The following is a 16,647-nucleotide window of genomic DNA, read 5'->3' on the forward strand; positions in this document are numbered from 1 at the left end:
ATAGTTTTGATGTCTTCACTATTATTCTACAATATAGAAAATAGTAAAAATAAAGAAAAAACATTTAATGAGTAGCTGTGTCCATACTTTTAACTGGTACTGTATATATGGTATACACTGAAGAGGGATAGCCTTGGGATACCTCACACTTTGACTAATGTATTGACTTTGATTAACGACCGCACGGCAGTCTCAGATGAAAGTGCTGTAATGATCACATCTGCTGGCGGTGCTTTAGGTCCTCTTACTGAGAAACACCAATAATCAACATGATGGAAGGAACGTAGACCCCAACAGGTGAGGGGGAAATAAGGAAAATAAAAACTCTGAATGGAAACAGGAAACAGATGCCTGCTGTGTGTTACATGTGAAAAGGCTTGCCTTAGATTGAGAAGGGGTTTTAAATTAGTCATAGGCAGCTGTATCCTGCCTGGACGTTGGAATGATTCTACACCCCCTGTTTGTAACACAATCTGAGGCACACACTTGCAGTTTTGCCCCTGTTATGCTCTAAAGCTGACTGAAATGTAAAAGGTATTTAAAAAATGTCATGATGTTAATGTAATGCTCCAAAAACACTTCCTGATTGTTATCTAAATGATCACCCTTTCAGACAGGAAGAGGACAAGGTATTCCACATCACATTTCTGGAATTCCACCATTAGAGTGCACCCCCAGTTCAGAAAACATGCATCTGACTAAAGGGCTTCTTTGATGCAATCGCTAATATGTGCACATGCAAAACAACATCCATATAGTTAATCACCTTTCATTTCTTCATCATTCCAAATGATTTTAATTTGATCAGATACATTTTTTTAAGCAACGCATATTTATGCTGTGTAGTCATCTATACATATTCTTCCCAACAGAGGTAAGCTATTGAATTTACAACATACTGCCCCATTGGCATTCCAGAATAAATGGCATCAGAAAAGTCATACTCCCCGGCCTCTTCTATATGTGTTCTCCATAAATAACTTAATATTTATTTGTATTATTTTATCTGTATTATCTTCGGTGTTTAAATCAAATAGCTTGGGTGTATTGTAATATCAATTGCCAAAGGTGGAATAGATCTGAACATCCTTTTAGACTTTTACAATTGCAATATTGGGGGAATTTTAGTGTACAACTGTTAATTTCTTAAATGTAAATGTCCTAATCTTACTACGCGTATAGTTATAACATTTGTAAATGTCTTATGCTATTTCTGTATACACTGCACAAATGTCACATTCGAAGGCCATCATGAGTGTTTTTCTGGGTGTGTGGATGTGGGGGGTAGGATCTCAGGATTGGCATCTTGTTGCCAATAATAAACTCCATACACACGTAGTAGATACTGTACACACATGGCAGGCCCTGCCAGGGAAACAAGTCTGAAACCTTACAGCATAATACTTTAAATAAATCACACCACAGGAAAGAAACTACACAATTACTGTTTATGGCAGAGCTGCAGTCCTTATCTTCAAAGCAACAGAAATCCTTTTTAATCTGGATCAGGTCTGAACATTTAAAAAAAGAAGAGACTGTTTAAACTTTTGAGAGGTTTCTCTGAAATCCCTGCTCTGGAGTTAATGTTGAATTTAAAGTATCTACGCAGAAAGCATCCACATTTGTATAGTAGTAGACTTAAGTGTTTTAGACTAAACTAAATTACACTTTAACCAGACTAAACATTTGTTCGAAACTTCATTCACATGGCCTGTCAATCGAGTGGTCTAAGCATTTCTCCTACTTAAGACTAAAAAGATTTGCCGGGAGTGGATCAAGCATTTACCATGGCTTGTGCTACAAATAACCTAATGCCTGAGTCTGATAGTCTGCCCAGTTCACACTATCTAATTAAACATTCAAATATTGTCATTGTCCGAGCAGACCAGATCAGAGCATTGATTACTTATCTGCTATCTCTGAGTAGGCCATCTAGGACAGACACAGATATCATGGTATCTCAGAGGTCTAGTGAGGGCTATACATTGATACTGATTCTAGACCAGTTAATAATTAGAGACAATTACAATAAGATGGAGCTCTATCTGTCTGTCTGCCAGGGGACCTGGGCTATGGGCAGATCACACAGACAAGACTGGGGACAGGACAGGGAGGAGCAGTGGGTCAAATCAAGGGGCTATACACTCACTAGGGGACAAGTCTTTACCTTTGGGTAAAATATGAGAATCTGGCACATTGCGTAGGATCATGATGAGATACAGTTTCCATGACAGCAGTGCTTGGGTAGAACGGCAGAGAGGCTCAGTGACTGAGACTTGCTGTATTGGATGTAGTGCAATAGCCTGCTGTGGCAATACAATACTTCATCAAATGCCAAAGCTCAACAGTCCGCACAATAAACAAACCCCTCAATTCAACAGATAAGGGTCTTATCAGAGAGCCAGGTCCAGAATACAATTCCTAATTTGCAAAGAATAGAATTGATTCGAAAGGGTTTGATGCCTCCTTCAACAGTGTATTTCAGAGCTGCTGAGCAATGCACTTTACAATGAAAGACATTTATGGATAACTCACTAGGGAGGAATAAAGTTTGAATGGGTTTATGGGATATGAACACTGATGTTTTTTCTGCGTCATGACACAGTAGGCTGACACAATGGACAGAGTCATCATTGGTTCCTATTGAATCTCTAGAGGTGTCTTTTCTTTTTTTAAACCAGCTGTGTTGTGCTCTTGCAAAGGTGCTGGTTATACTGTTTAGATGTACTTCCTCATCACTGAATGTATTACAACACTGTAATATAAATACCTTGATATTGTTATTATTTTGTCTTATTTCAGTTACCAAGATGTGGATGTAAACTTCATGTTGAAAACCAAACTTAAGGAAAAGCAGATGTGCTATTTAGAATGTACGTAAAAGCACAAATCACCCTAATAAAGAAGTAATCATGATGACATTATCCCAAAAATGATGTGGTGGTCTGAGGATGTGGTTGTACCATTGTAAATTCTGTTTGGGGTCTGGTGTGTTATCTGCTCTGAGAGGTGGGGACATCATTGTGTTCAGCTAATGAGACTACATTAAGCCCAGCCACCCCAGGGGGCGTGTAATCGTCTCAGCTATCCCCACGTAGGACAGGGCAGGGCACTGTTTACAAGTGCTGGGGCTAGCACCCAGGGCTGAGGCCAGGGTCTATGTGGTGTGTGCTCAGACACATGATTAGTACTGACTGGGTGCAGGAATAGAGGAGGGGGCAAGCCTGCTGAATAGAATTGGGAGAGGAGGGGAACACGGCTGTTACATAGAATAGTGTCTTAGCCTGACAGTGTATCTGATGGCAGCCTGCTGAGCCCATACAATACACTAGGAGTCTGAACAAAAGTCACCAGATTTCCACTCCACTCCCTCTCACACAGTTTTACGAAACAATGCAGCTCACAGCTCAAACCTCATCACAAGTTCCTATGATGAACCACTGTGAGGAAACTCACCTGTATCTCCACATGGGACTGTTTTATAAGAGCTTCGTCAACAAACATCCTCTTGTTAGAAATATTCTTTCTTATGTCTCCTTTTTGCAGTGACACATTTGTCATTGGAATTACTTGAATACACAGAGCTTCAAAGTATAGTTGGTGAAGATCATCCTAGGATGGGAACATTTTACTTTCAGTTCCACCACATACAAACGTAAGCCCTGCATGCAAACCACACTGACACAATACAAGATGGTCCCATTGGTGGTGATGATGATTATATCCAGGCATGGCTATCAGCCTCATGTCACTCCATCCAATGAGCTTCCTCTTTCTACTGTACTGTATGTCCTTGGTCCATTGAGGGACAGCATAGGCTCCAGCATATCCAACACGGGTTACAAAAGGGTTCTTCAGCTGTCCCATAAGAGAACCCTACTGAATTCCATGTAGAACCCTCTGTGGAAAGAGTTCTACATTGAACCCAAGCGAGTTCTACCTGGACCTTAAAGGGTTCTACCTGGAATCAAACAGGTTTCTTCAAGGGTTATCTTATGGGGACAGCTGAAGAACCTTTCTAGGTTGTAGATAGTGTACATCCACATCGAAGACAGTGTCATAGCAAGAATCTTTGTTCTGACCTATCCAATGAGCTTCCTCTTCCTACTGTACTGTACATCCTTGGTCCATCAAGGGACTGCATTGGCTCCAGCATGTCCTAGGTTCATCCACATCCAATACACTGTCATAGCGGGAATCCTTGTTCTTACATCCATGAAGAAGGTGACCCATTCCAGAGAAGGTGCTCTTCGGGTGAAGAGACTGTAGGGGAGACCCCTGGAGACCTCCAATGCTGATCTCTCCACCTGGGCCAATCCTGGCTCACTCCAAATCATACTGAAGACAGAGAGTGTCTCAGGAGTCTCTCAATATATGACTTCTGTCCAATACAATGGAACATTGTGATGGGGAATCTTCAGAGAACAATCCCCATTCAAACATTATAGTGACCATTCAGCAACATCACTGTCCCTAGCTGTTTGGATTTCAACACTCACAATGGCATGCATGAAACAATGCAATGATAGGCCTACTGTGTGTCAACTGCCATCCATTCATTTATTAAGAAACCAATGAGATTACACACATCTACCTGCAATTCATAACAAAATAATGGTTAAGAATATAATGAACATTTGGAACAACTATAAAAATAAATCACGTTTTTATTTTCTGACCAGTAAATGCCAAAGGTAAATAGATACCAGAGTTAAGGGGGGAAATAAGATACCTACTTTGAATGTCAAACATTATTTACAGAAATGTCAACCGAAACTAATATTTAAATGGTTTATGTGTTTTATTAGGCTAATATTAGGCTTCTAAAGTACGCTAATAAAAAATGTTTTTTTATTTTTATCATTTTGTATTTTTATTGGGCTAAATAACTTAATTTGATTCGTTTCATATGCAATGTCAAGCGCATAATCTTGATTAACGAATCCTGTGAGAGATCATGAATGCAGTATGTGACAAAATATTATTAACTTCTTTAACTATAGGGTTAGAGCAATTCGAACAAATAGGGCTATAGTCTACTAACACATATTTCGTGTTGCTATCAGCCTATGCTTTAATTGGAGCGCCTAAATTCGATTACTTCGTTCTGCTATCATTCGACTGTCTAATAAGCAAACATACGTTATATCGATTCACAAACATACACCTCAGGGCTCAAAGTTTTGTTGCGCCGACGCCCAGACTGATCTTTGACTTTGAAAAGTCTAAAAGAGGATCATCTAGAAGAAAAAGAAACCTTGATCACCCCGTTGTTGACTGAACCGAGGGAACATCAGAACTGACTCGTCTGTTTGATCAAGGTGTCAACTTCCATTACCTTTTTTTTTTTTTTACGGGGCCTGAAGACATATTCAGCAATTCATCTGTCACTGCAAAACACTGCAGGTGAAGGCCTAAATGAATGAAGACACTGCTGTGTCGTGTGTATTTTCACAATGCCTAGCCACAACAAAACATGACAGGTGGTGCAAACCAGAATGGATGACAGGCGTTCGCCTGTGTCTTGTTGATTCTACATCTGCATAAACTGCTGTAATGACACTAGCCTCTTGTTGAAGTTGATGGGATGTATAATCAGATGTGTAATCAACGAAAATAGAGTGGGATTATCATATGAAACCATGAGGAATTCTATAATGTTAGGCCTTTTTTGTAATAGACTGGTCATGCAAATTGCAAATCAAAAGGAATACACTGACTGAATTCAAAGGCTGCGCTTCACAGCCAGGGTTTGTTGACGCACTGAGGTCATTTTAATATCTACATTTGTGAGTTCATGAACAATATCACGAGTTGTGAAAATGAATGTTTATATGAAAACCAGCTCGCCCTAGCTCCCTGGGGGGTTGTACTGTCCCACACAACTCCAATAGATTTTCCTTCTTGACCTTTTAGGACTTCCTGTGCAAATCTTATCACTCTGAAAAACCTGACAAGGCAAAGGCAACACGAACATGGCCAAGATGTCAAAAAGGCCTGTTTAAAATAGGCTTCATATTTTTCTTACGTATATATTTTTACATACTGGATATTTCTTTGTGCTAACCAATGAAAACCCACAGAATGTCCAAGATGGCTTTAGCTCCATAGACTATTGTATTATAGGCCTACTGATGAATCGACTTGAAATAGGCCACTGTCACACACAAAGATAAGCTTGTCATGCGCCCTTATCAAACGTTTAGATATCTCTTTTGTTGGGGGTAAATATGTGTGTACATAATCCTATAATAAACCTGCCTTGATCACGTTTGTTTCAGTGTCCCCATAGGTGTAAAACGTGCTTTGAGAGAGACAGTGGACCTGATAAGTGAGGCTGCTGCCTACATACAGACTTGAAATCATTGGCCACTTTAATAAATGGATTACTAGTCACTTTAATAATGTTTACATATCTTGCAATATTCATCTCATATGTATATACTATATTTTATACCATGTATTGCTTCTTGCCTTTCCTGCCCGGTCTTCGCTCATCCATATATTTATATGTATATATTCTTAGTCCATCCCTTTACTTAGATTTGTGTGTATTAAGTAGTTGTCGTGGAAATGTTAGATTACTGTTAGATATTACTGCACTGTCGGAACTGGAAGCACAAGCATTTCGCTACACTCGCAATAACATCTGCTAACCAGGTGTATATAAGACCAATACAATTTGATTTGATTTGATTTGAGGGGCGGGCAATTGGCACGTGACTTAATGAGTAATAAATAACTAAATAATGAATAACGAAAGTTCTGCCAGAGAACTTTGATAGAGGATGGATGTCCAATTGATTTAATTGTATTTATAACACACAGAGGAAAGTGAAGTAAGGCCTCAATAGAAAAACGGAAAGATATTTGAAAAGGGGAATAAAGTAGGCATCCGATTCATTTGGCATAGGGCTAGGCATAGGAATTTGCCAGCTTCATGAAAGGTAAATCCATAATGGATACGTTGTTATTATTAGCCTTCAACTTCAAAGGGAAATACGGCCTATGTCACATTTGCCAAGATTGTCGTGATCCAATCGAGCAGTCATTGTACCGAATCATGAGAACATTTATCACGAATCATAAAAAAAAAAATATATATATATATATAAATATTTTTGTTCTTCGATAGGCAAATAATAGACCTACATGTATTATTTTTATTTAACATTAAATGGCCATTTGATTGATTGATGATGGATTGAGCGAAGCATCAAGAACTATCACGGACTTGAGAGAACACCTTGATTTGACACCTTAAATCCACTCCTCCTGACCTACTATTGGTGGATAGACACCCGGGAACGCATATAGCCAATGTCCATCACTAGTGGAGTAGGAGAGTAACCTCAAAGCTACATCAAAGGTAAAAAAGATGCATAACTATGTACTTTGATCGGATCCCCCCACATTCCGATCTTTGCACAACGAAAGCCATGCTTGAAAGCGACGAGTTCTGCGGTACGTCTTCCCAGAGTGAGCAGATGTCCGAGGTGCAGTCCCTCGGCTCTGTCCCATCCTGTCATCTCTCGGTCAACTCCGACTCCAGCTGCTCTAGTCCTGAGCCGAAACCACTGGCAGAGCCACGGGTCAGAAGGCCGCTGAACGCCTTTATTATCTGGACCAAGGAGGAGCGCAGACGCCTTGCCAAACTCAACCCTGAACTAGAGAACAAAGAACTCAGCAAAATGCTCGGTAAGTTTTATTCACATAATTTCCATTTGAATTAAAACCATTATGAGACTATTCATATTTCAACTATTACCAAAATCATTATTAGCCTATTAACCATTTGATGAGGGTAGACATGACAAGTTAGCTGAATGTAGCATGCATATTGTGTGTTTTGTGGTGTTTCTATACTAATAACTAATATGATTGTGTTGCTGCAGGTAAAACTTGGAAGGCCATGTCTCTGGCAGAGAAGCGGCCCTACATGCAGGAAGCAGAGTGCCTGAGAGTACAGCACACCATCGACCACCCCAAGTACAAGTACCGGCCCCGCAGGAAGAAGCAGCTGAAGAAGGGCCCCAAAGCCCTACCTGTGGAGGCCCTGGTCCCTCTCAACTACCTAATCCAGAACCAGTGCCATCAGCAGCAAGCCTACCCAAACCCAGCCATCTACCCAAACTCCCAGGCATACTTCTCCCATATGCCCGGGACCTACCCAAACAGGTCCAATTACCCAGACCCATCATCCACATTCCCTAACGAGCCTCAAGAATACTCTAACACAGGGACATACCCAGCAGAGCCTCATCCATACTACTCTACCCAGCATGGGCTGCAGCAGTGTGAGGCCCCCAGCCCAGCTTATGCTGTGTCTCATTGGGAGCAGGGGGACTTCATGGCCCAGGGCCTCCAGCTGTTCTCCTCCACTGACCTCTCTCTGGAGTTCTATCTGGAGCAGATTCACCTAGATATGCTGTATGATCTGGACCGCAGTGAGTTTGAACAGTACCTGAGCCCGCCCCCATGCAGGCCTGAGCCAATGGAGTACAGTTATCACCAGCAAGGCAGCCTACGGGAGGCCTGAATTATGTAATTTGCCATATATGGCAAAGATTTTAGCTATTTTTGTGTGTACAGTATAGATGGGTTGGCTGACAACGTCATGAAAATGAGGCACTCTCATCGATGAGGCAGAAGGCTGTGTTGTGTTATGATTCTGAACGATCAGATAGCTAGGAACCATGACAAGAAGCTGCCATGTGGGGAATCGTAGGTGGCTCGTTTCAGCTCGTTGTATCTTGTTATTGATACCATTTATTGTTTTGAGGGGTTTGGACTCATGTCATGTCTATGCTAATATGGCAAAAATTCTCTAGCTAGCTAACCATGTATTTGAGAGATAACAAGTGCTCATTGTGCAAAGGTTTTATGTTTTCAATAAACATTTGGAGACTAAATATAGTTTACATGTTGTCAGCAATCTAAGCCAACCCTGTCTGTTTTGCCCCATAGTTGTGCACGCTTCGGTTTAGTTGCTAAACAACCAACCTGTCTATGTCAACTCCAAAATGTATTCATTTAAATGATAGTTTTTTCCCAACTTATTTGATACTATTTAGAAGTATGGAAATGTTATTACATGTTTTAAAGATTACATTTTTTAGCATTGTTATTTATATTTTATATTTTGTTTTTGTCAAAATGTATTCTTATTGATGAATGTTTCCAACCCAGTATTTCTTATAAATAAATACATCTAAAATAACCTTACATTTGGATATCCTTACTCTTAAGTGAATGCTATACAATTAACAGATTAAAATGTGTGGGGCACTAAATTATACAACATTTCAACAGATTCATTTATAAAGAAAGCTATATTTTGATGGATGACTGGCAACAAATGATCTGGAATATTTATTACTTATGTCAACAAACTGGAGTGGACTGAGAGGCTGTTGGGTTTATTGCTTGCCCAGCCGTTGGCAGAAGCCAGGCTGTTGACATACTGTTTTATCTCTGGGCCTATGTCTTTCTTGACTGGGCGAGGGGAGGAAAATAGGGTGGGCGCCAGGGGCATAAACCTCCACACTTCCTGTTTCATTTTAAAACATCTCACAAAGGCTCTAAATTTATGCCAAATATCCACACATCTCCCGAATCATATGCCTCTGGCTGCCAAATGTTTATCCATTTATGAAAATGTTTCTCTCACTCTGCCCCAACCTGACTGGGCATAGGGCCAGGCAGGTTAGCTCCATCAGCCAATCAACGAATGCTACAATAAAACACATCACAAGTCCCCACTCCACACTCAAATTTACCAACACATATTTTTTTATGCATCCTTTATTGAGGGTTCACATGAGGAAGCATTGAATAATGACAGGGATGGTTATTAATTGTGGGGAAGGGGGAACCGCAAGATGGAGGCCAGGGGACTGAGGTCCAGCGACCTGCCCAGGGAGAGAGGGCTGATTAGGGGCCTAAAGAGCTGCTCCGCTCAGCACTTCCAGGCTATAACCCACAGATCCCTGAATGAATGGAAGAAATCTGACGTCAGGTCCATTCCCATGATACTCATGTAAAACCGCCAGACAGTGTGTGTTTATGTGTGACTGAGAGACACTATCTCTCTCACACATAAATACAACAACAAGCTCAATACACAGGATATTTTGAAGGTTTGAAATCTCTACTTTCCTCTCTCAATTCAATTCAATTCAAAGGGCTTTATTGGCATGGGAAACATATGTTTACATTGCCAAAGCAAGTGAAGTAGACAATAGACAAAAGTGAAATACACGATAAAAAATGAACAGTAAACATTACACTCATAAAAGTTTCAAAGGAATAGAGACATTTCAAATGTCATATTATGGCTATATACAGTATTGAAACAATGTGCAAGTACAAAAGGGAAAATAAATAAACATACATATGGGTTGTATTTACAGTGGTGTTTGTTCTTCAATGGTTAACCTCTTCTTGTGGCAACAGGTCACAAATCGTGCTGCTGGGATGGTACACTGTAGTATTTCACCCAAAGATATGGGAGTTTATCAAAATTGGATTTGTTTTCGAATTCTTTGTGGGTCTGTGTGATCTGAGGGAAATATGTGTCTCTAAAATGGTAATGCATTTGGCAGGAGGTTAGGAAGTGCAGCTCAGTTTCCACCTAATTTTGTGGGCAGTGTGCACATAGCCTGTCTTCTCTTGGCAGCCAGGTCTGCCTACGGTGGCCTCACTCAATAGCGAGGCTATGCTCACTGAGTCTGTACATAGTCAAAGCTTTCCTTACTTTTGGGTCAGTCACAGTGGTCAGGTATTCTGCCACTGTGGCCCCTCCGGCCAAATAGCTTTCTAGTTTGCTCAGTTTTTTTGTTCATTCTTTGCAATGTGTCGTAATTAGTAGAAATAGGAGAAAGGGAAGCGCTACTAAGGTACACAATAGTAAATGCTGGTAGACAGAAGGTGCTCTTTGGTAAAAGGGGTGAGTTGGTCATCAAAAAGAAAGGAGGACCAAGGCACTCTTCATATAATTGATTAAAATGCCTTTATTAGTATGGCATGTTCAATAGAAACAATGTTTTTAAAAATCCGACGCGTTTCGGCTGCATGGCCTTCGTCAGGGAGTACAAAGAAATAAATTATCTTTTTGTTTTCTCATGATTTGGTTGGGTCTAATTGTGTTGCTGTCCTGGGGCTTTGTGGGGTCTGTTTGTGTTTGTGAACAGAGCCCCAGGACCAGCTTGCCATCGGTCACTTCTCCAGGTTCATCTCTCTATAGGTGATGGCTTTGTTATGGAAGGTTTGGGAATCGCTTCCTTTTAGAAGCTCTCTCTCAATCTCTCTCTCTCCCTCTTCCTCTCTCTTTCTCTTACTCTCTCTCTCTCTCTCTCTCATGCACAATTTGTTGATCCCTTCTCTAAACTAATCCTACATTTCTCTACTGTGTATCTCTGTTGTAATTTGGTCTATTAGCAACAATCAATATTCCGTTTCAGGAATTTCCTGAAGGACCAACAGAGACAGTGTCAATGATAGCAGTGAAAGGATTCATATGATCAACAGTAAACAGCAGACACCAGTAGGACAATTGGAAACAATTCATTCCATTTCTAAGATTTATAATGAGTGAATCTACTTGTGAAGTAGGAAATATTATGAATTATCCATCCTTGTGCACTATTGTGCTGATGCATAAATATATCGTGCCTTCAAAAATTATTCATACCACTTGACTTTTTCCACGTTTTGTTGTGTTACAGCATGAATTTAAAGTGGATCACATGTCAATTCAGATTTTTTTGTCACTGATCTACACACAATACCCCATAATGTCAAAGTGGAATTATGTTTTTTATTTTTTTATTTGTATAAATTAGCTAAAAACTAAATGTTGAAATGTCAGTATTCAACCTTTAGTTATGGCGAGTCTAAATAAGTTCAGGAGTACAAATGTGGTTAACAATCACATAATAATTTGCATGGAGTCAATCTGTGTGCAATAATAGTGTTTAACGTGATTATTAAATGACCACCCCATCCATCTCTGTACCCTACACATACAATTATCTGTATGGTCCCTCAGTCGAGCAGTGAATTTCAAGCACAGGTTCAACCACAAAGACCAGGAAGGTATTCCAATGGTTAGCAAAGAAGGGCATTTTGGATGGTGTATCAATACATCCAGTCACTACTAAGATATAGGCGCCCTTACTAACTCAGTTGCCGGAAAAGAAGGAAACCACTCAGGGATTCCACCGTGAGGCCAATGGCGATTTTAAAACAGTTACAGTGTTTAATGGCTATGATAGGAGATAACTAAGGATGGATCAACAACATTGTAGTTACTCCACAATACTGACATAAATGACAGAGTGAAAAGAAGGAAGCATGTGGAAGCATTGGGAGGCATTGGGGCGGCAGGTAGCCTAGTTTTTAATGTGTTGGACCAGTAACCGAAAGGTTGGGGACTGAGCACGCACCCCGGAGGGGCCCCCGTGTTGAGGATCAGCGTGGCAGATTTGTTGTTACCTACCCTTACCCCCTGGGGGCGGCCCGTTAGGAAGTCCAGGATCCAGTTGCAGAGGGAGGTGTTTAGTCCCAGGGTCCTTAGCTTAGTGATGAGCTTTGAGGGCACGATGGTGTTGAACGCTGAACTATAGTCAATGAATAGCATTCTCACATAGGTGTTCCTTTTGTCCAGGTGGGAAAGGGCAGTGTGGAGTGCAATAGAGATTGCATCATCTGTGGATCTGTTGGTGCTGTATGCAAATTGGAGTGGATCTAGGGTTTCTAGGATAATGGTGTTGATGTGAGCCATGACTGGGCCTTTCAAAACATTTCATGGCTACAGACGTGAGTGCTACGGGTCGGTAGTCATTTAGGCAGATTACCTTAGTGTTCTTGGGCACAGGGACTATGGTGGTCTGCTTGACACATGGTGGTATTACAGACTGAGACAGGGAGAGGTTGAAAATGTCAGTGAAGACACTTGCCAGTTATCAGTACATTTTTGGAGTACACGTCCTGGTAATCCGTCTGGCTCAGCGGCCTTGTGAATATTGACCTGTTTAAAGATCTTACTCATGTCGGCTGCGGAGAGCGTGATCACACAGTCGTCCGGAACAGCTGATGCTCTCATGCGTGTTTCAGTGTTACTTGCCTCGAAGCGAGCAAAGAAGTTATTGAGCTCTTCTGGTAGGCTCGTGTCTCTGGGCAGCTCTCGACTGTGCTTCCCTTTATAGTCTCTAGTAGTTTGTAAGCCCTGCCACATTCACCGAGCGTCGGAGTCAGTGTAGTACAATTCGATCTCTTTGCCTGTTTGATGGTTCGTCGGAGGGCATAGCGGGATTTCTTAGAAGCATCCGGGTTAGAGTCCCGCTCTTTGAAAGCGGCAGCTCTACCCTTTAGCTCAGTGTAAATGTTGCCTGTAATCCATGGCTTCTGGTTGGGGTATGTACGTACAGTCACTGTGGGGACGATGTCCTCGATGCACTTATTGATAAAGCCAGTGACTGACGTGGTGTACTCCTCAATGCCATCGGAAGAATCCCGGAACATATTCCTGTCCGGGGGTATCATCGGATGGGGCCACAGTGTCTCCTGACCCCTCCTGTCTCAGCCTCCAGTATTTATGCTCCAGTAGTTTATGTGTTGCGGGGCTAGGGTCAGTCTGTTATATCTGGAGTATTTCTCCTGTCTTATCCGGTGTCCTGTGTGAATTTAAGTATGCTCTCTCTAATTCGCTCTTTCTTTCTTTCTCTCTCTCGGAGGACCTGAGCCCTAGGACCATGCCTCAGGACAACCTGGCATGATGATTCCTTGTTGTCCCCAGTCCACCTGGCCGTGCTGCTGCTCCAGTTTCAACTGTTCTGCCTGCGGCTATGGAACCCTGACCTGTTCACTGTGATTACTATTATTTGACCATGCTGGTCATTTATGAACATTTGAATATCTTGGCCATGTTCTGTTATAATCTCCACCTGGCACAGCCAGAAGAGGACTGGCCACCCCTCATAGCCTGGTTCCTCTCTTCCTAGGTTTTGGCCTTTCTAGGGAGTTTTTCCTAGCCACCGTGCTTCTACACCTGCATTGTTTGCTGTTTGGGGATTTAGGCTGGGTTTCTGTACAGCACTTTGATATATCAGCTGATGTAAGAAGGGCTATATAAATACATTTGATTTGATTTGATTTGTGCTAGCAGAACAGTCCTGTAGTTTAGCATCTGCTTCATCTGACCACTTTTTTATAGACCGAGTCACTGGTGCTTCCTTCTTTAATTTTTGCTTGTAAGCAGGAATCAGGTGGATAGAGTTATTGTCAGATTTGCCAAATGGAGGGTGAGGGAGAGCTTTGTACACGTCTCTGTGTGTGGAGTAAAGGTTGTTTAGAATTTTTTTCCCTCTGGTTGCACATTTAACATGCTGATAGAAATTAGGTTAAAACTGATTTAAGTCTCCCTGCATTAAAGTTCCCGGCCACTAGGAGCGCCACCTCTGGATGAGCGTTTTCCTGTTTGCTTATGGCAGAATACAGCTCATTGAGTGTGGTTTTAGTGCCATCTTTGGTCTGTGGTGGTATGTAAACAGCTACGAAAAATACAGGTGAAAACTCTCTAGGTAGATAGTGTGGTCTACAGCTTATCATTAGATACTCTACCTCAGGCGGGCAAAACCCTGAGACTTCCTTAGATATCATGCACCAGCTATTGTTTACAAATATGCATAAGCCCCGCCACGTGTCTTACCAGAGGCTGCTGTTCTGTCCTGCCGATAGAGTGTATAACCCACCAGCTGTATGTTCTTAATGTCATCGTTCAGCCACAACTCAGTGAAACACAAGATATTACAGTTTTTAATATCGATTGAACGTTAGCGATTGAACGTTAGCTAGCAAAACGGAAGGCAAGGGCAGATTAGCCACTCGTCGCCTGATCCTCACAAGGCAGCCTGATCTCTTTCCACGAAACCTACATTTCCTTTTCTTGTGAATCACGGGAATCTGGGCCTGGTCGGGGGTCCATAGTATATCCCTCATGTCTGACTCATTGAAGAAGAACTCCTCGTCCAATTTGAGGTGAGTAATCCCAGTTCTGATGTCCAGAAGCTCTTTTCGGTCATAAGAGACGGTAGCAGCAACATTATGTACAAACAACGCAAAAAAACTAGTAATGTAGCATGGTTGGTCAAGAGCCGATAAGACGGTAGCCCTACCCTCCCTCCATCATGTGGAATCATGTAGTAACCAAAAAAGTTTTAAACAAATCAAAATATATTTCAAAGTAGCCACCCTTTGCCTTGATGATAGCTTTGCACATTCTTGGCATTCTCTCAACCAGCTTCACCTGGTATGCATTTCCAACATTCTATTGTCCAACTCATCCCAAACCATCTCAACTGGGTTGAGGTCGGGTGATTGTGGAGGCCAGGTCATCTGATGCAGCACTCCATCACGCTCCTTCTTGGTCAAAAAGCCCTTACACAGCCTGGCGGTGTCCTGTTGAAAAAAAATAGATATTCCCACTAAGTGCAAACCAGATGAGATGGCGTATCGCTGCAGAATGCTGTGGTAGCCATGCTGGTTAGGTGTGCCTTGAATTCTAAATAAATCACAGACAGTGTCATCAGCAAAGCACCCCCAAATCATCACACCTCCTCCTCCATGCTTCACGGTAGGAACCACACATGCAGAGATCATCCGTTCACCTACTCTGCGTCTCACAAAGACACGGCGGTTAGAACCAAAAACCTCACATTTGGACTCATAAGACCAATGGACAGATTTCCACCGGTCTAATGTCCATTGGTCATGTTTCTTGGCCCAAGCAAGTCTCTTCTTCTTATTGGTGTCCTTTAGTAGTGGTTTCTTTGCAGCAATTAGACCATGAAGGCCTGATTCACGCAGTCTCCTCTGAACAGTTGATGTTGAGAAGTGTCTGTTACTTGAACTCTGTGAAGCATTTATTTGGGCTACAATGTGAGGTGCAGTTAACTCTAATGAACTTATCCTCTGCAGCAGAGGTAACTCTGGGTCTTCATTTCCTGTGGCGGTCCTCATGAGAGACAGTTTCATCAAAGCGCTTGGTTTTTGCAACTGCACTTGAAGAAACTTTCAAACACATACGTAGCAAAGATGATAACACATAATCACTCCAGACAGACACAAGCAAAAACTCATTACATAAATGTTGCAGCAGCCTAGGCTACATCTAAACATTCGAGATCTGACATGCTGTATGGGATGAAAACGAGACAATTGTAGACTACTAATGTGCGCTGTCCATTTGGTCAGGTAAACTAATTGGTAACGTTACGTATTTATAGTCCATTTGTGTGTCAGGAGAAAATGTAAATGTGATCAAAATTGGTTTATATTCCAAATTTGGCTGGCTGTGCTACCTATACGTTTTCAATCCAAAATTATTAACTGGAAGGAATCAATCGTCATAATAGTGATGACAGATGTGAGTAATTATTTGCGTAGGCCTACATGATCCAAACATGCATAAAGCCAGCTCAGCCCTGTGAGTTCTATTGTCTATCACTTGTTGTCTATGTGTCTGGGTAGAGGAAATCCCCCTCTAATCTAGTCTAAATATAATTCATATGAACAAGTATAAGGTTGCTAGTTTGACAGGGTTTTCTTCCCCCCAGTTTTTTAAAACCATGTGACCTGATTAGGAAA

General features: G+C 41.6%; 1 protein-coding gene across 1 annotated transcript; it reads left to right on the top strand.

Moving 5' to 3' along the window:
• The first annotated feature begins 7,377 nt into the window (after positions 1–7,377).
• On the top strand, positions 7,378–8,628 carry LOC106578720 (uncharacterized). The gene is made up of 2 exons (XM_014157844.2): positions 7,378–7,698; positions 7,896–8,628. Exons 1-2 carry the CDS (start codon positions 7,389–7,391, stop codon positions 8,537–8,539), a joined length of 954 nt encoding a protein of 317 aa, XP_014013319.1. The 5' UTR covers positions 7,378–7,388; the 3' UTR covers positions 8,540–8,628.
• The last annotated feature ends 8,019 nt before the right edge of the window (positions 8,629–16,647 follow it).

This window comes from Salmo salar, chromosome 19 (genome assembly GCF_965601325.2).
Source record: "Salmo salar chromosome 19, fSalSal1, whole genome shotgun sequence".
Taxonomy (NCBI): Eukaryota; Metazoa; Chordata; class Actinopteri; order Salmoniformes; family Salmonidae; genus Salmo; species Salmo salar.

What these genes read in the sequence shown, in the direction of transcription:
- LOC106578720 (XM_014157844.2), top strand. Translation starts at nt 7,389, where the DNA reads ATGTACTTTGATCGGATCCCCCCACATTCCGATCTTTGCACAACGAAA. An exon ending in AGAACTCAGCAAAATGCTCG is followed by an intron (nt 7,699 to 7,895) that starts GTAAGTTTTATT and finishes GTGTTGCTGCAG; the next exon opens with GTAAAACTTGGAAGGCCATG.